Source organism: Myodes glareolus, chromosome 1 (assembly GCF_982192425.1).
Source record: "Myodes glareolus chromosome 1, mMyoGla1.1, whole genome shotgun sequence".
In the NCBI taxonomy this organism is placed as follows: domain Eukaryota; kingdom Metazoa; phylum Chordata; class Mammalia; order Rodentia; family Cricetidae; genus Myodes; species Myodes glareolus.
The window spans coordinates 121,729,214-121,749,797 of NC_142026.1; the positions used below are offsets into that span (position 1 = coordinate 121,729,214).

General features: G+C 40.3%; 1 protein-coding gene across 7 annotated transcripts in view; it reads left to right on the forward strand.

Moving 5' to 3' along the window:
- Positions 1-20,584, forward strand: part of Utrn (utrophin) — a 504,577-nt gene that overhangs the window by 215,711 nt on the left and 268,282 nt on the right. For all 7 annotated transcript variants that reach the window (XM_087911817.1, XM_087911819.1, XM_087911818.1 and 4 more), the window contains 7 exons: positions 4,671-4,862; positions 5,835-6,007; positions 9,160-9,310; positions 10,461-10,636; positions 13,959-14,094; positions 15,865-16,014; positions 19,948-20,023. In XM_087911817.1, coding sequence (XP_087767943.1) covers positions 4,671-4,862; positions 5,835-6,007; positions 9,160-9,310; positions 10,461-10,636; positions 13,959-14,094; positions 15,865-16,014; positions 19,948-20,023 — 1,054 coding nt within the window. The remainder of the gene's footprint in view (positions 1-4,670; positions 4,863-5,834; positions 6,008-9,159; positions 9,311-10,460; positions 10,637-13,958; positions 14,095-15,864; positions 16,015-19,947; positions 20,024-20,584) is intronic.

The following is a 20,584-nucleotide window of genomic DNA, read 5'->3' on the forward strand; positions in this document are numbered from 1 at the left end:
ATTGTTTTGTCCCCAGAAAGAGTTGCATACAAATCATCAGTATGAACAAGTTTTCAATGAGGCATCACATGCAGTCGGTGTAGAAGAACTAGCACTACAGTAAAGACAATCCGTCGTTTGCTGTATTTGCCTGTAAATCTGCTGTATTCAAAAGCTAATGTCCCCTCCTTTCTGATGTGTTTCACTAGATATGCTGCTATTTGCAGGGAGGGCACTACTCAAAGACGTAGACATGTGAAGCTTTATTTGCAGTCATCTCTTTTGGACTTGTGGTCGTGTGGGAAACCTGGAAGGTCTCCATCCTCCCAGAACTGACTCCCTGTTTTATTCCTTTATTTTCTTTTTGGAGTGCTGGCCATGCTGTCAATAGTTTAAGTTTTTAAAGATGTGAATCTGGTGTAGTCGGTCTTATTTTCTGGAGTAGGATTCGCTGCTCGCAGTCTTAAGTGATTCTTTCCCTAGTGGTGTTTTAACTGATGTTGTTCTCCAGGCCTCTGTTCTGTCTGGAATCAATTTTGTTTGATCTCCTTGGTATCGGAGTGGATTCCTGTGCTGTGGCTTGCTGATTGACCATGCAGTCTCTGTCTGCATGGGCCTTGCTGTATGACCAGAATGAAGTGGCCATCCACGTCCATCTCCGGCCTGTTTCCTTTCTTAGTCAGCCCCCTTGCAAACTATCCCGTCTGTCCGGAAGGAGGCTTCAGTACTGCTCTCAGCTATTTTCTTTTTTATCTTGCCACATAAAAGCAGGAATCACAGCCACTAGGCTGCACACTGGGGACAATTGCCTGGAAAAGGTGTGCCTTACAGCACGGGAACTTCAGTGCCCAGAGCCATGTGAAACTGCTGAGCGTGGTGGCACAGCATTCATTTCCAGTGCTGGAGTGGCAAACAGGAGGATCTCAGGGTTTGTTGGCCAGACAGTCTAGCCAAACTGGTGAGCTCTAGGCCATGCATAGGACCAGTGAAAGACCATGTCAGCAGATGGGTGGTGTTCCTAAGAATGACACCTGAGGTTGCCTCTGCCTTACACACATGGACAGCCCTACACACGTGCATGTACGTGCTTGGGTATACAGGTGTAACTGCACATCTAGGAGCACATACATGCGCGTACATATCCACACATTAAAACACACACACACACACACACACACACACACACACGTCAGAGGACAAGGTGCTGGGCTTGTCCTTTCATCCTGTAGATCGAGGGCATCAAGGTCAGGTCACCAGATTTTGTGGCACACGCCTTTACCCACTGAGCCATCTCCCTATGGTGTTTTTAACTGTGGATATTGAAATTATTTGGAGAGCTTTAAACAAATGCATAACAACAACAACAGCAACAAAATAGCAACAGCAGCAGCCACATCCTTGCCTGAGGGTAGGTAGGTCAGAATCTTTCAAGGTTAGATCTAGGAGTGGCACATTTAAGAAATACAGTTACCAACAATAATAATAATGCTAAAGCCATGCAGGTGTACATGGTGTGCTGTATGCTGAACCTAGCTCTCCCGTATTCTCTGCCCTCCCCGTCTCACCTCTTCTCACTCCCATCATTTCTCATTGTTCCCCTAGAAATTTCACTTCTGTTTTCCCTTTGTAGATGACAATATAATTTTTCATACTTTTATGGTGTCTAGGAACCATCCGGTAGAGAAAATGTACAGTATTTGTCTTTCTGACACTGGCCTCATTTGCTTAAAATGCTTAAGCTGTATTTCTTTTTCTGCTGACCATAGACCTTCATCTTTCTTTATGGTTGAAAAAATTCCAGTGTCCGTTTTCTTTACCCATTCCTCTATTGTTGGGCACCAGGTTTCATTGTATTTGGGGTGCTGTGCTGTAGTGAACTCCAATATGCACTCCGAGTAAGCAATCCCAGGGACAGAACCTACTTTCCTATGTGATCTACTAACTGGTCTTTTCCCAGTTGTGAACTGGGGTATTTCGGTATGAATTCTTGATGTTGGGTAGACAACTCAACAGGTGGCACGCTTGGGGTGTAAGTCTGTGGACCTGAGTGTAGATCCTTTGTGCCTACATATATGCTGGGTGAATTTGTCAGCCCACCTGTAATTCCAGCACATAGGAGGGAGGGACGAGTGGTCGTCACAGCAAGCCAGTTGGCTAAACTATTCATGTCAGTCAATCAGTGCTGGGTTCAACTGAGATGCTCTGTCTCAGCTAATAAGGTCCACAGTGATAGAAGAAGACTCTAACTGCAACCTTGGCGTTCTGCATGCTTGCATGCATGCATATGTGCACATACACATGCACACCACACACAGAGACATACAAAAACAGAAGCAATAGATAGGGTCTGTGAGATGATCCAGCTCTTACAGATGTTGCGTATGCCATTCTGCCAACATGAAGGCGATTCCTGAAGCCATGGTGGAGTGAGAGAGCTGATTCTGAAAGTTGTACTTTGTCTTCCACACCTGTCCATGACATATGTGCACCTGCAGTGGCACACACGCACACAGACAATCAAAACTGAATTATATAACAGTAGGAAATATATGAATGCTTTATAAAATCCAGATATTATCCTTCATTATAATTCAGTAGTATTATATTGTGGGGTTTTGTCTTTTAGTTATTTTAACATACGCATAGCTACATAATGACTGTAGTTTTTGAGATTTTTTAAAGCTTGTTTTGCCTACTAAAATGTCCTTTTCTTTCAGAAAGTTGATGAATAGTAGTTCTGTTCCATTTCAGCATTTTTTTCTGCCTTATTGGGTCAATAACAACAAAGTAGAAGATATAAAATATTTAGTTCCTCCCTTATCTGTGTGGGCTATATTATGAGATGGGAGCTACCCCATGTAACGCCATCTCATTTCAGAACTCTGCTGCATGTACCATGTTGTCTTTTTGTTTCTGTGCCCCGGAAGCCTGTGTGTGGCTGTGATGTGTGGTATATGCATGGGAGTGTACATGCAGAGGCAGGGGCAGGGGCAGCGGCAAAAGCAGAACCACACAGATGCCTGAGGAGGGCACTAGATATTTTCCTGTATTGTTCCTTAGTTTTTGAGACAGAGCCTCACTGAATCTGAAGCTCAGGGTTTCACTGGCAGGCTGGCCAGTGAGCTCCCAGCATCCTCCTGTCTCCTATCCCCAGCCCAGGACTACAAGCACAGGTTGTGAAAAGATTCAAACTCCCACTGAGCCATCTCCCTAGCTCTCCCTGTACCCTAATCCCCCCAACCCTTGTGGTCCTCCCCATGTCTTTTCAGGATCTCTCTCTCTCTCTCTCTCTCTCTCTCTCTCTCTCTCTCTCTCTCTCTCTTTATCTATCTATCTCTCTCATTATAGGGCATTTTGATTTATCACACTGGGAGGAAAGTCTATTTGGGGAGTAGAAAACACATTTTGAACTGCAGAGCTTCTACAAAAGGTAGAGAGGGACAGGAAACCCCTAAGCAGGGTAGTAGATGGGAGTGTCTTGATGAATGCGTATTCTTTTTGCTTGTTTGTTTTAATCTTGATCTTTAGAATGCTGTTATTGATCTGCCCTGTTTACTGTGAAGTCTCAGGTCACTGTGGCCTTGCAGAATAATAGCCTGTCATGTGACCCAGGAAGCAGCCCATGATCTGAGTTTGAGGCCAGCAGCCTATGATCTGAGTTTGAGGCCAGCCTGGTCCACAGAGTGAGTTCCAGGACATCAGGGGCTACACAGAGAAACCCTGTTTCAAAAAAGCAGAAAAAAGAAAAACGAAAGTAGATTTATTTATTAAACTTTAGCTATCAAGGAATAAAGAGCAAGCAGCCCACTGCAGACAGCACTTTATTCTGAGTGAAGAATACAGGATTTCTACTGTATGGCAAAGGAGGCCTGAGTCCAACACTTTAGGATGCATTAGTCTGCTGCGTCAGGTGTCTGTGCCCAGCATTGCTGTCTCAAAGTTACATTGATATCATTTCATTCAGAACCCTCATGGCATTTCTTGTGTTGGTTAATTAGTTTAATTCATCCAACACTGAAACCTGGTCTCATGTATGTTGTCCTCACTGGCTTTGAACCGAAGGCTCCTCCTCTCTCAGCGCCACATGGAGTAAGACAGATAGGTGTGTGCCACTGTGTCCCTTGAATATGCTTGGAAAACATGTTTAGCTTTAGTTTTGAGCAGTGTGGCCTACAAAGTATTTAATCTAATTGTGATCTTGTGGAAGGATGATGTAATGATGCTCCTAAGATGGTTTATTTCCTGTAGAACTGACGACCAGACAACTTATTTGTGTTTTCCTCACAGCTCAGAGAAGCAGTTGTGCTTCCTGTTTGTTAGATAAACGTAGACGCCAGCGATTGACGTTAGCTTGTCTATGAGGTGTGGCAGCAAACTGCAGATGGAAGCGGAAATAAAGTTTGTTGAGCTTCTATAGCAGCAACGGTTAAAATAGAAAAAAAATGCATTTAATGCTATTGTTTTCATTAGCATTTAGTAATTTTATATGATAGTGGTTTTGCTATATTTTTATGCAAGTATACAATGTGTTTTGATCACATTTACCTTATCTACGGCTCTTGATACTTTGGTTGGATTTCTAGAATGCCTTCATTAACAGTCCTATAATTTTTTTTTCTCCCTAGTTTGCTGTTACTTTTCTGGGGAGGTTTTAAAATGCCTGCATTATTTCTTTGATTTTTTTTTAACAGACAATCTCTATCCAGCAGAGGAAAATGATTCCACTTTCTTCTGAAATTGCGTCATCGGCCCTCCCTGCGGATTATCTGGTTGAAATTAATAAAATTTTACTCACTATGGATGACATTGAATTATCGCTTAATATTCCTGAGCTGAACACCACTGTTTACGAAGACTTCTCTTTCCAAGAAGACTCTCTGAAGGTAAAAATCTAAGTGCTGAAAGGTAGTAGCCATGGTTAATAGATAAAGTGAAGAAACAATGTAAGGATTCCTTCCCTCCTTTACCTCTCCCTCCCTTTCTTCCCTCCCCTTCTCCCCCTTTCCTCTCCCCTTTTGGTTTATTAAAGGCAGGGCCTCCTTGGATAGCCCAGGGTAATTTGATGTTCACATCCCTCTCCCTTTGCCTGTTGGGAGCTGGCTTCCAGGCATGAATCACCATGCTCAGATGCTATTGTACTTACTTAACATGATCAAAATCCTTGATTGTTCCAAGTTAGTGATACTATGTGTAAATAGTGAAGCTTTACTGTATTCACTGGAGGGATGTAACAATTTTTTTTTCAATTAAAAATGTGTTTGGATTTTTGTGTATGCACAGTTATTTGCAACAACAGAGACCTTATTTTAATCAGATAGAAACTTGATTGTCACTTGTGTCAAGTGATGTCAGGTCATCCATATTGATTTAAGATTGGCTAGTTGCCCGGGTGTGGAATTGCATATTGATTGCGATTTCAAGTTTTCAGTTCTTTGAAAGTTTCTTTTCCATATAATTGATTGCACTTCTATATAAAATCATAATAAAATCTCTGAAGGAACTGGCGTATGTGATGGATTTGATAACTCATTTTCTCATTTAAGCTACTGTGATTAGGTATTTAAAACTCTAATTCCAGATCTAAGCCTTTCCTTACCTTCATTGAATGTTGTTAAAGCCTTTCCTACATCCTGTCCACAAGCCAGTCAGAACATCAGGGAGGATGCTTCCCAATCCACCATTGTGATGGTATTCCTCACATTTGGGCTAATATAGATTTTTACATAGAAAATTCCTCAGTTTGCACATCCAACAGTAATTAGCCTCACTATTATTTTAAATGACTATTTTATGTGATTCTGTTATTTTTTGTTAACTTTACTGATTTCTGTTTTTATATGATGGAATGTTTGCAGGATATCAAAGATCAGCTGGACAAACTTGGAGAGCAGATTGCAGTTGTTCACGAGAAGCAGCCGGATGTCATCCTCGAAGCTTCTGGTCCTGAAGCCATTCAGATCAGGGACATGCTCAGTCAGCTGAATGCGAAATGGGACCGAGTGAATAGAATGTACAGTGATCGGAAAGGGTAGGTGTGAGTTAAATGGGTGTTGAAGTAATGTGAGGGCCAGTTCCCAGGTCACTGGAAGCGTCCATATGTGTGTACATCAGGATCATGGAAACCACTTTCTACATCTTTTCTAATATGACCTGCTTAATAAGTAGAGACAAGCCCCATTCCTTAAAGAGAAATGTGACCACAGGCCACAACCATTTAGAACATATCTTGATAGTATGGAAGTTCCTTTAGTTTTAGCATAAGGAAAGTCTCTCTCTTTAATTAAAAGGGATTTTATTAATGTTCCTTTCTCCGGGATGCCATGATTAATGTGAATGAGGAGCAGAGGCAGCTTCAGATAATTCGAATCCATATTCACCACCTTCAGATAATTGGAATCCATATATCACACCAAGTTTTCTTTCTTTCTTTTTTTGCCTCTGAAAATCTTCTGCCTAATAGAATGTTTTGGAGCTTTTCTCTTAGTAGCCTTTGCACAGGGGCTTGTGAATAGGAGAAAAGAGAAATGGGCAAGATTACTGTTTGGATTAGCGAGAGATAGCCCAATGAAAAGCACTGTGCAACAGGGAGGTTATCACAGAGTAATCCACTGGAAATATTCAGATGCAAAAACAAGGGATCATATTGTCAAAATATTTTAGCTCTACAATTCATGTGACTGTTCAGTCATTGAAGAAATAGAACTCAGATTTATTGCTATGTAGATTTTTAAAACAGCCTCTTTGTGTAGTTAGGGAGCATCTTTATGTCTATCCTTATACATATTTTTTGTTAGACCTGGGATAGTAGTTACTTTCCTCATTGCTGATACAAATACCTAATCAAAGCAACTTAGAGGAGGAAGGTTGTTCTGGCTTATGGGTACAGGTAATTCAGTTTGCATGATAGGCTAGTCATGGCTGCAAGGAGGAGGCTGTCTGGTCACATTATGTCAGCAATCAGGAAGTGAAGAGAGAAGAGGAAGTGGGGTAGAATAATACCTCCAAGCCTCCTAAGAGGTATGCACTTCCTCCATGAGGCCCTGTCTTCTTACGGTTCTGCCCATCCCAAACTGTACCACCAGCCAGTGATCATGTATTCAAACGCATGGGTCTATGGGCCACATCTCACATTTAAATCATAACACTTGGTTCTTTGTTAAGGGAGACTGCACTTTTGCTCTCCGGCTGCCCAGAGCCAAATAATCATATAGAAACTATATTAATTACAACACTGTTTTGCCAATGGCTCAGGTGTATTTCTAGATAGCTCTTACATCTTAAATTAAGTCATTCCTATTAGTCTATGTATTGCCACATGGTCGCGGCATTTCCTCATTTTCTACATGTATTCTTTCCTTGGAGGCTGACTGGCCTTGGAGGCTGACTGGCGTCTACTTGACTCTGCCTACTCTCTCTCTCTACATCGCTATTCAGATTTACTGCCTGGCTTTACTTTGCTAAGCCATTGGCCAAAACAGCTTTATTTGTTAACCAATAAAAGCAACACATATACAGAAGGACACCCACATTAGTTATTAGATGAAGACAATTAAAAAATGAAAAGACACTGAAACTCTCTCTGTATTATAACATGAAATTGGCTACTGTGTCCCGCCAGTGGTATTTATGCCCTTCCTTTAGAACTCTGGCTAACTTTGACAAGACTGTTTCACCGGTATTACGGTGATGGGTTACATTGCTGTCTTATTTTCTCTTCGTGGTCAGTGGGATTTGAAGATTCTTCACAGCAGCGTGGCTCATCTTTTAATCCAAGGGATTGCTACTTATTGTTTCAAATTTTTTGGCTTCCTTACAGATATTATGTATGTTTTCTGTTTATTGTGTGACTACTTACAGTCTTTTGTATGTCACTTGAACTCCAGTGTGCCCTTTGATATACAATAAGCTTAGTTTTGTAACATTATATCTGATAGTTGTTTCTTTTGTGATTGCATAAAATTAATGAAACTTGTGTATCCTTTCCTTACATTTTCTGTGTGTGAGTAAGCAATCGTGTGTGTTTTAAAAACAATCTTAGTTGTTTGATTTGAAATTTCTGTTTAATGATCCATCAGAATTAGATTTTGGAATGTATTATGTGTTACCACCCAGCTCAGTAGCTATATACTCCTACTTCAGTATCCTGAGTATTGTTCATACACCTCCACTTTTCAAATGATTCTTGGACAGCTCTCTCTCTCTCTCTCTCTCTCTCTCTCTCTCTCTCTCTCTCTCTCTCTCTCTCGGGTTTTTTTTTGGTTTTTGGTTTTTGGTTTTTTTTGACAATGTTTCCCTGTGTAACAGTCCTGGTTGTCTTGGAGCTCATTCTGTAGACAAGGCTGACCTCGAATTCAGAAATCCACCTGTCTCTGCTTCCCAAGTGCTGGAATTAAAGGCATACACCACCACCACCCAACCTCCTTAGACAACGTTTTGTCTACGCTAAACACTGACTGGCTCTGTTGGCTCATTTTTCTTAAACAAATGACCAATTTTTCCCCAATAGATTCATTACCTTTATTGTTTGTTAGTAATAATGTCATAATTTATAATTATGTTATTTTATATTAATTTAGTTCTGCTTTTTATAGTTTATTATGTGATCAATTTCAGTTAAATACCATATTTTCATTTTTAAATTATAAATTTCCTCATTCAGTTTAGTAAAATTTCTCTTAAATATTCTAGAATAATTATTCTTTCCTTTGGGTTTGTTCTAACTTTAAATGAAGCCTTCAATCAGTAGTAAAATCACATACATTTTAGGAGAATAGAATAATTAATAACATTTTTATGTTTCATGGTACTTAAATGGTAAGGGTATAAATTTGGGTGAATTAAAATGCCTACAATTAATCAAAAGTGTCTTTGTAAGTCAGAGCAGGCAAAAATCTTTTTAAAAAACAGAGATATTATGCAGAGAGAAGGCGGAGAAATGGCAATGGAGTTTGCACTGTTTTGCATTTGGCATGAGGTTGAAAAGGTAATTAGTAAACACAACCTACCTTGAAATGTTCTGTAGAACCAGGAGCTGTGATTTTACTCAATTTAAACTTTAAATGAGATGGTATTGACTGGCATTATTATTATTGGTTATTATTATGATTATTAAGGAAAACATGTTTCTAGGTGGTTCTGCAAAGCTTTGAAGCTCCTCTGATTCTGTTTCTTGTGCTCCAGGTCTTTAGCCAGGACTGTGGAGGAATGGAGGCAGTTCCACCAGGACCTGGATGACCTCACACAGTGGATATCTGAAGCTGAAGACCTCCTGGTAGATACCTGTGCTCCAGACGGTAGCCTGGACCTGGAGAAAGCCAGGACACACCAGCTGGTGAGTGCTTCCTGTGTCCGGAGGGATGTATGGAAGGTTGGATGCTTGTTTAGATATGGTTGCTAAGATGTGTTACAAAAGTTGGAAACGAATCTGTTGATTTTTTTTTTATTCACACGTGCATACATCACTGTAGTTTTTATCACTATCAGTTTTTGGTTCTACTCCTAGTTTCTAGTTTTGAAATTCCAAGAGCTTTGACCAGCATACAACTGAGAAAGCTGTATGCATACTCACCTGTGCTTTCTGCCCCTAAACACATAGGCATCCCATTTGTGTGTTCATACATGTCATTGATAATTGTTTATGAAAGTATACCACCCTCGATGGACAGGGCAAGCCTCTTGTGGGACTCTGCCTTGAGAATAAGCAGCCGACAGCAAAGTCGGCTCTCCCGACACTAGGTCACTAAAGACAGTGATGGAACCAGCACACGTTCAGTCTTCCATTGCCAAAGCTGTTTCTTGCCTTACTACATTTTCAAAATCTTATTTTCTGTGAACAGTTCATGGGAAGTCAAAGCAGTGCCCCACACCCCTGCTTGTCAACAGGGTATACATTTTTCTTGAAAATTTGAGTTACAGATAAGTATTTAGACTTGACTTTAAAGTAGTCCTTTAATCTGTTTCTTTAAAGCTTTTGCAGCCGAAGGCAACATCTCAATAAAATGCACATTGAGGATTGTTTATAAATGGCTGCACATAAAAGTTGTATTTGTGCACATATGCTTGTGCACATGTATACATAAATGCATGTATGTACACACGTGTGTGCATGCATGTGTGTTGCAAGATTCTTTTACATATTTGGTTGTAAGATGATAGGCAGTTCACTTAAATCAAATGTGGTTGATGCACCTGCTTGGATGTAAACAGCTGATACTTGTTTCTTGTTATTAAGGTGTCCTGTGTCAGTATATTTTGCCTGACAACATTCATGAGGATGGTTTCAATTTTCAGATAGCTTTCACATCCATGTGTCCCTGGAAATGTAATTAACTTGTTCGAAATCGCGTTGTCACGAATATAAAAAGCCCTCCCAGGAATTTGTTTCTGAAGCTTTTAAATTGATGCTGCACTATGGGGTGCATGTAAGGTATCTGGAAAGTTTGATCAAGTGGAGGAAATTGATGGCGTGTAATCCTTCGTAGGAACTGGAAGAGGGTATCAGCGGCCACCAGCCCAGCGTGGTGGCTGCAAACCAAACAGGGGAGGCCATTGTGCACAGGCTCCGCCCCTCAGATGCAAGTTTCCTGAAGGATAAACTGGCGGTTTTGAACCAGCGCTGGAGCAGCCTTGTAGCTGAAGTGAAGGATCGGCAGCTCAGGTGATAATTCGGTTCTGAGCATTTGAGGAGAGGGGGGAAATTTTCATATAAAATACATGCTATCTGGTATAATACCATGATATAAGTGCTGGTGATATTTAAGACTTTTGCTGTCCGTGTTCTTTGTGGTTGTTTTTAGGTTGTCTAGAAATGCTCACTCTTCTGTTCAGATGTCATATGTATAAAATTTTCTTTGGGGCTAGGGTGATGGCTCAGTCAATAAAATGGTGGCCATGCAAGCATGGACCCTAGTTCAGATCTCTGGCACCCATGTGACATGTTGGAATGCTCACTTTCTGTTGCCAAGAGGTTTCTTTGATGAGGGATGAGAATTACACTTACGTAGGGGAATAAGTCTAAATACGGAATGATGCTGACTTAGCTAAGTGACAACTGTAAGTTCATGTCCAGGTCCATAGCTCACCAGCCTTTGGTAGCTGGCCAGGTTTCCAGTACCATGCATGGTTACCATTTTGCTGAGCGGGTCGTAAGTCCAGTAAGAGAGCTGTTGGCTGCACAACCGGATTATACCACTATTGCATGCACCCTGTGCCGTGCTGGCCACCACAGCACTTCCAATCACTGTCTCCCCTCTACAAGGGAGAGCTATGACGTCAGACAGTTTTATGAGGACTAAATGAGACAGTGTTTGAAAAATATTTATGTCTTAACTTTTCATGGTGAACACTTCCAATTACCTATTCTTAGAATAGTTTCTCTTGAACTCATTCTCTTGGTGTGTTCTTTCGGTATATTTATTGCTAATGGTCAATTTAATCAATTTCATCAACATCCTCTGAGCTTTATGTTTAGCACTGGGGATTTAAATATCACAAAGAACCCAGACTGAGAAGATCAAGTTTAAAGGGGAAAGACAGTGTGATTAAAGCCTACATCTCCATGAAGATGCTGTCGCAGAGGCAGGCGCGACGATCTGTGGAATTTGGCATTAATGAAGAGGGATGCTGAATCTGACTTTCGAGGCATTTGTAACAATTTCCCATAAATTCTTTCTAGGGTGAGCCTTTGTGGTAGTCAGCTTGCTGCTGCAGTAGCGCTCAACCGAGATGAGTTAGCTTCTGAGGAGAGAGGCTTGATTTTGGGTAACAGTTTTGCAGAGGTCAGTGAGGCCCAATTGCTTTGGCCTCGTGGTGGGACATCATGGCAAGGGTGCCCGCTAGAGCAGATGACCGCTTCATGGCTGGGAAACAGAAGAGGTAAAAAGGAAAATGAGGCACCTATGACAGATTCTCCTTCAAGGTCACACTCTCCACGAACTGAAGACTTCCTACCAGCTCACCAGGTTTTGTTCAATTTCCACCATTGCCCTATAGACTTACGGGCCTTTGGGGGATATTGGAGCTACACTGTACCAACCTTCTCAGGACAAGATGTAGAGCAAGGAGACGTGGGAGGTGTGGGTACCACAGCCATGGCACGGGAGAGGTGTGCAGAGGAAGGGGAAATGCTTCTGAACTTAGGTGCTGTGCTCAGTCCCGCCGCTGCTGGGATACGAACAGCAGCCGCAGAAATTCCCCCACGATTTTCAGGCGGCTATCTGTGGAGTCTGGTAGTCATTCCTCCCCAAACTAACAAGATAACTTTGACACATAATTTTACTTAGTTTTTGGAAGTGAAGTGAACAGTACATCCCTTTCTTCGCTTCTGATATTTTCACTAAAGCAGTATTTGTTTTCGTGAATTCATGGTAAACTTCACTTCTGTCCTGTAACCTATTTGTCTTGGGGCCACCTTGGAGCTCCAAGAGGTCAGCGTCATTGAGCATGACCACACTGATCAGTTTGTTTTTGTATGGAGTGCCTGCAGGTCAATAGTCACACAGTTTTGCAGTTTATGGTGCTATTCCTAAATAATCAATTCCTGTCCAGTGTTTGGCCAGGAATTTATAATTTGTTTCTATCCTCGGGGATAATAAAGTGTGCATTCTTTTTAGCTAGTTTGCAGATGAATGTGTTAAGTGACTCAAATCCGTCTTATTGAAATTGCTTGACAATATTAGTTTCTTTTATAATTCTAGTTTGAAAACATGAAATTAGTCATGTTTTCAATTAACTAATTTCAACTAATTCAGAAATTAGTTGTGAAACACTGGAAATTTAATTTTTAATATTTCTGGAACAAAGTATTCTGGGTATCTCCAAAGTTGTTACATTAAATATTTTTAAACTCATTTTATTATAACTTCAACCATCATCATTAAGTGCTTCACTTTTTTGAAGCTGCATTTTCTTCTTTTTAAAAATAAGTTAATTTTTAAGGAATTTTTATTCTTTTAAAAGTATTACAATAGTTCTAAATATTATACTTTTCCAGTATATCTGTTAGATGCCTATTAACTAAAATTGAGTCATATCTACTGTATCATTATTTTATAATTAAAAATACAAAAGGTAGCATAGAAGTAAATTCCCACTAGGGATGGCGCAGTATCATTCATTAAGGTGCTGCATGCAGTTTTGAATTAGTGTCCAATTATAGTAACTTTAAAAATAATGACGCCACTAAGCCCCAAACAGCCTTCAAACTCTTTTCTTTGTTAAATTGACAGTCTTATTTGTCACATGGGTTCTGATCATACTTGCGTCTTCTGACAGATGGCTGGTGTTCCTGGATGTTATTCTTGCACCATTGAAAAGAACTAATTAGACAGTCAGAGTTCTGCTTCCCTATTCCGCTCACTGTTTCCCTTGCACCCTTTAAGACTTGGGCTGTATTTCCCCTTGATCTCCTTTGCATAACGCATAGTTTCTATTTCTATTAATGAACACACCAAGCATGTATATGTGTATTTCTCTGACACTTGTAGAGGATTTCAATGCTCAGTTCTTTCCTCATTCATATTTTTGCTGTCATATGGGTGGAATGGAATAATACTTTCTGCCTTAGGCGAATAAAATATAAAAGGATGTTTTTCTGTCTCCATGGAGAACTCAGAGAAAATTATGAATTTTTCCTTATTATTTTATACAAGGACATTTTTATTTTTTCTTAAATAATACTTTATTATACAATAATAGCTGGCTTTAAAATTTTCTTATTAGCTTGCCATTTAATTTTTTAAGAGGAGAAGATAAGATTTCTTTTTCCAGTGTATCTGAATTTAATTAAGGAAAAAAATTCTTTAGTCTTATATATAATCTTTAGTATGGTAGTCCATATACATGGCAATTAATATTAATTTAAAACATATTTAATGTAATTAGGTTTTCTGTTTGTTTCATGGGGCCTGGATTTCCAAAACAAATGCATACTGTTCTGCTTAGTGGTCTCTGTCAGCATTTTCCATGCTGTTTTCTCTTAGGCTAAAAGGAGAAAATAAGCAAGTGGCTGTATACAGAAGACGACTGGATGAATTTCTCTGCTGGCTGACAAGGGTGGAGACCTCCGTGCAGAAGAGCTCCTCCATGGACCCAGAGGAGAATCCACAGGAACTGACAGTAAGGAGTGTCTCTGGATTTCCAGAGGCTTCTGATGCTTTTTTCCCCTTAGGAATAAGATAGTTGTGGCTGAAATGGAAAGGAAAATGAAGCTTTGTCCTTTATGGACAGTGTGGCGAAAGATTTTTTTCTTAAACAAGCAGCCATCATTTTGGTCATGCACAGATCAAGCAGAATGCAAGTCACCATGGCCCTACTATTAGGTTCAAAGATTTAGTAGCAACACAGCCACAAAGTATAGTTTTTAATTTTTAGGTTTAGAAAAAAATTGCTGCTTCTTATTTATCGCAGTGACTTTTACAGGAAAATTCTGTGTTGTGCAATTAACTCATCGCAGCTCGAAGCCGGCTTAATGGAACCGTCCAGCAATCCGATTTCCTTTGTTAATTTGTAGGCAATGAGAATTTGTAGCAGTTGTATACCTGCACATGTGCACATGCGTGCACACACACACTGTATAAAGATACGTGACGATAGATAGATTGATATCTAAATACCAACTCTCTGTGAATACTCATGTCCGCAAGCATTTGTAGTTTGTGTTCAGAATCAAGACATTAACAGTAGAACAGTGAGCAGAATTTATGTTCCGGAGGAAATCATGGAACCAGTAAGATGACTCATCAGATAATACATTCACCGTGATAGTCTGGTGACTTCATTCACTCTCCTACCTTTGTAATAAATCTGGATGTGATAGTACGCCTCTGTAGTACGGCATTCCTACAGCTAGGTAGAGACAAGAGAATTACCCAGAAGCGTAAGGGCCAGCTAGCCTGGAGGACTCAGTACAAGAGAAACCCCACTTCAGTAAGGTGGGAGATGAAACTGACTCGCAAAACTCACACTCTGACCTCCACATGTATGTGCATGCATGCGTGTGCACACAAACACACTTAAAATACTAACATACTCACATGTACACGTGGGCATGTGCACACAGACACACTTAAAATGTTAATATCAAAAGATTGCATTTGAATGAGAAAATATATATACACACATATAAATCTATACTTAAAAGGTATTTACCCATTTTGCGAAGTTTGGCTCATAGAGAAGTATGGTCCAAGTTGCAAAAGAAACTTAGAAATGATGGGAAATACGGGGCAAACATTTATTAAATTTTTTTCCTTGTTGTATGAGAATACCCAGTGTTTCTATTTTACCTAAAGAATCAATAATTTTCTTCAAATGTCCTGTTTGTAAAATATTTGAAAGATTTACAAAGGATAGAACAGCGTGAAGATGGAAAGGTGGCGATCGGAAATGAGCCTTAACTTACCAGTGTAATATAGTATGAGCCTGGTGAGTATGGGCAGCAAATGAATGAAAACAAGAAGACATATGTTGGGCCTGGAGGGATGGCCTAGCAGGTCAGAGCACTAACTGCTCTTGCAGAGGACCTGAGTTCGATTCCCAGTACCCAAGTCAGTCAGGTTGCTTGCAATTGCCTATAACTCCAGCTTCAAGGAATCTGAATCTGATGCCTTCTCTTAGTCTCTGCATTCCATGTCCATACCTACCTACCAGCACATACACCTAATTAGAAATAATAATAAAAGTATGTGTTTGTGCATGCATGTACACATAAGTCTCTGTTTGTGTCCTGTTGGTGAGAGTGTGTTAACACTGTCAGCAAGCTTGCTTTCCATATGAGAATCTCGGACCCAGAATTTATAGGAATAGTTTCCCAAGAACGTTCTTAGTATAATTCTGTAATCTTCCCTTAGAACCTTCTAACCGCCTGTCTTCTGATGATGCTTTCAGGACTTAGCCCAAGAGATGGATGTTCAGGCTGAAAATCTCAAATGGCTGAACAGAGCAGAACTGGAAGTGCTTTCTGATAAAAATCTGAGTTTGCGCGAAAGAGACAAGCTTTCAGAAGGGTTGAGAAACGTGAACATGACGTGGAACAAGGTGTGCACGTGGGAATTCTGTAATGTTCCTTGTGTCTATTGACTTTTAGAATGATGCTTGCTCTTTGTGTGTGTGTGTGTGTGTGTGTGTGTGTGTGTGTGTGTGTGTGCGTACATACATCAGGGAAGGAGGGAGAGAGAGGGAGATAATGAAAATGAGAGAGAAGGAGAATGTACTATAGACAAGGGAATAACTTTTTTTTTATTTTTCTATTTATTTGCTTTTTTGAGTCAGGGCTGCTTTGTAGCTTTGGAGCCTGTCCTGGAACTAACTCTTGTAGACCAGGCTGGCCTCGAACGCAGAGATTCGCCTGCCTCTGCTTCCTATGTGCTGAGATTAAAGGCATGCACCACCACTGCCCAGCTACGAGGGGATAACTTTCAGACATCAATTCTTCTCTTCCACTGTAGGTTCCAGGGATCAAACTCACGTTGTTAAACTCAGGTTGTCAGACTTGGTGGCCAGCACCTTTCCCCGCTGAACCATCTTGCTGGCCCATCTTTATTGGTTTTATGAGTAAAGAATCATTCTCTTGCTGCTGCACTCAGTGTGCAGACACAGGCCCCGTACCCTTGTGCTTATTGAGCTCTCTACAATTCCATATTTCTGCACTCGTCATCACATGTATTCTTAAAGAATGGTTTATATTGTACACTGGATTCTTCATCCTAGCGGATCTGCATATTATGTAACACACCGAGTTATGAATGTCTGTGGGAATTTGGCAATAAAATACCAGTAATTGCCTTCTGAAAACAAAGACCTTAAAATAGCTTCTTGATGTCGAACATGACTTTCCCACTTCTGTTTATTTTTGGTGATTTTATTCCTTCAGTATGTATTTATTATTAGGATCCAGTGGAATTTAGTGACATCTGACAAAAATTATACTAAAATGGGAGTTGTTACCTTTTGTGATTACTTTGTTTTGCAGTGGAAATGATGAAATTCTAGGGATCTTTTTATTTTGACTAGGTACCCACCGTGTCTATGTATGTGGCATATGTGAGACATTGAATGGATACGTCCTGCCCTTGGCACTGAGTCACTTTACTCTCTTTTCAGTCCTATCAAACTGGAAGTCATGGCAAATGTACATGTAGTACTAAAAACTACATATTTAGTTCTGACATTTGGGCGGCTAAGGCAGGAGGAGAGTATAGTCAAAGCTAGCCTTGGTTGCATGGTAAGATCCTATCTTGAAAAGAAGAGAATCAGAAAAAAAGAAGAGGAGGAACTGGAAGAAGGAAGTAGAATTATCCTGTATCTAATAATCTATCTATCTATCTGTCTGTCTGTCTGTCTGTCTATCTATCTATCTATCTATCTATCTATCTATCTATCTATCTATCTATCTATCTATCTATGCCTTATAGGCCCAGTCTCTGTGATTATGAGTTATTGCCTAGGATGTCTCTTTGTTACCTGTACCTCTGACCTGGACCTTTCTGTACTCTACACTTGTACGTTCAGTGGCCTGTTCTCTCTCTGCTTGGGTATCTAATTGGTGTTTCGAAACTTAAATTGAACTTCTGGTTTCTACCTTTACTCATGGACCTTAGGGCATAACTCATCCCTCAGTTAATGATATGTCGTTATTTTTGCTGAAATCAGAAATGCTGAATCATTATTATAGCATATAAATTATATATTTAAATTATATCTCAATAAACTCAGTAAAGAGACAACTCTTCCCTTTCTTACACACACACACACACACACACACACACACACACACACACTCACACTCTTTGAAGCCACTGTCATCTGCTTTTTCCAAGTACTTGACGGATGGTTTGAAGGTAGATGGTTACATGTGATCAGGCAAATGAGGAGAAAATTTTGATCTCTAGATGTTGATTGGCCTTGAATGTTTCTGCACAATTGTTTCTGCTTTCCTTATATTAAGAGAAAAATAGCAATTTTTTTTTTGTATTGACACTGCCTTGTCCCAAGCAATCATCATCTCTGGAAAAGCTCTCCTCCCAGGTCTCCTCTGCTACCCTTCTTCAGCATCATTTCAGCAAAGTAGCCTAAGCTTTGTTAAGATATGTGAGACCGACCCAGTAACTCCCCAGAACAATGTCCACTAATGATTTTCCGTCTTCCTGGGAGGAAAGCTGATGTCTTACTGTGATTTATAAGGCTACTCGTAGGCTGCCTTGCTGTTACCTCTGACTTTATCAGATGCTCTCTCTCCTGCCCTCGTCGCCAGACAGATTGGCTCCTGTGTCACTTGCCGAATCCATCTGTATGTATTCAACCAGGCCATTCATTTTTATTGAACACAAAGTATGTTGGTTGGTATTGGAGAGAAAAGGGTATGGCGGTCAGTTTGAGAGCACAGTGTTAGACAACACTGAAGCTTTCATTACTGCAGGAATTGAATTAATATAGATTTTAATTTTGTCCACTTTGTAGAATTATAGCATGCAAGACAAAACAATGCTTACTGTGTGGGGAATCTATGTTAGGAACCCCTATTCTGGAATATTTCATTCATTTGATTCTGTTATATACTTAGTAGGTCTTTGCTATATCTCTGGTTCATGTAAGGAACCATTTTAAGAATGAGCAGCATAGGAAAAATGATAATGCCTATCACCTAGTGGGTTTGTCGTGGATAAGGCAAAGAAACCAAAAATTAAAATCTTGAAGCTAGGAACATATAGGGGACACTTAGCATACTTCAGGGTAGCCAAGGAAGGCCTGTGTGGAGATCAGATCTCTAGGATAACTTATAAAAGGTGAGTAAACACTGCTCAGATGAGGGGTGAAGGAATGGACTTTGTAGTGGGGAAACCCAGAAAGTGGAAGGGTCTAGAGGAGGCACTATGAAGTGCATATGTGTCCTCGAAGGATATACAGTAGACATCTGAGTGATAACTCTAGAGACCAGATCCTGTACATTGACCATGTTTGGCACTCAGTGGAATTTGAGCTCTGTCTTGAGAATTCTCTACTTTGAGGGAAATGGACATCTATTGTTGTTTTTAAACAGATTTGTTTTTGAAAGATTCCATAGCTATTCTGCAGGCAAGGATGGAGCCATCCTAAGAATCAATACAAAAAGATCAGGTAGGGGCTTGAGAACTGCTTACAAAGGCCATTTCAGGCAAGATAGAGACTATGAATTGAGATTTGGATGTGTTTGTTCATCCATTTGACAGAGAACTGAATGAAAGTGATATGTTATTGGGGGAAGGGTCCTTAGCCTCTGAAAACTCTATAGGAAATGAAGAGTAAGATGCCATTTGATGGATGAACAGAAAACTGAGCTTGTGAAGGAAACTTAGAGACATAGGAAGAAAGTCAGACTTATGTATGTGTATCCAGAGCTTTCTCTCCCATCTGCCAGTTCCCAAATAACCACTCTGGGACTTCATATTAATTCCAAACTGTTTGGCCAATGGCTCGGGCTTATTACTAACTAGCTTTTACCTCTTAAATTAACCCATTTCTATTAATCTATGTATTGCCACATGGTCATGTTGTTACTTCACGTCTTACTTCTTTGGTGTCTATTGGACCCTGCCCTCTTTCTCCCTGTCTCTCTGTTTGAATTTCCCACCCTATGTACATACTGCCCTATAATAGGTCAAAATGGCTTCTTTATTCACCCATGGTAATAAAAAATATTCACAGCATACAGAGGGGCATCCTACATCACAGATGTTTACAGGAATTTAGTCGCAAGGGAAGTAGAGAGCTTCAGTGGTGCAAATGGGTCACAGATGAGCATTGGTTGGCATTCTTGAACATTAAGTCCGGGGAGGTAAGGGCTTCAATAAGATTACAGTGTACACGAAGGTGGAGGTGCAAACTTAGGTGTTAACCAAGAGAAAACTGACTGAGCTATCATTTAGAAGAGTGGCTGTCTTTTGAACATACAATCATCTTTATTTTCTCTCTGTGCTTGACTTGATGCTGCAGATATGCAGAGAAGTGCCTAGCATGCTGAAGACACGCACCCATGAGCCCTGCTCTGCCTCACAGACAAAGATTACTGGTAAGATATCACTTATTCTTTAAGGATTATTTTTATCTGCATGGATTTACAGTATGAGATTACTATTAGAATAATGCCGGGGGGGGGGGGAGTTATGCAATCACTGTTCATAATCTTGAATTCGTACTGTTTGGATGCTAAGTGTAGGAAATCATCACTTTGGTTGAAGAGGTTTTTCATTCCTTGAGACAAGAAGTACCAGGATGGTCATGGGTCCAGCTGAAGGAAGGAGAGAGGCTAGGTGGGAAGTAGTAAGTTAATTTACTGAGATTACTGCTGCTGGAGAGATGCAGCAGTCATCAGATATAACCTGCCACAACTACATATGTGTAGTGTGTTTAATTTGTCCCTGATCATGGAGTTTGGTTTTGAAAGCTCCAACTCCCAGGAAACCATGCACTAGCAAACATGATTTTCTTAGATATGGAGAATATTGTGTGTTTTCTCAAAATTTCTGCATATTTCCTTCTATCTCTGTCCCACGTAGGTCTTATAACCAGTCTCTGCTGCCTTGTAGACTCTCTGAACCGCCTTGTTCTCCTTGCTGTCTGTGAGTCTCCA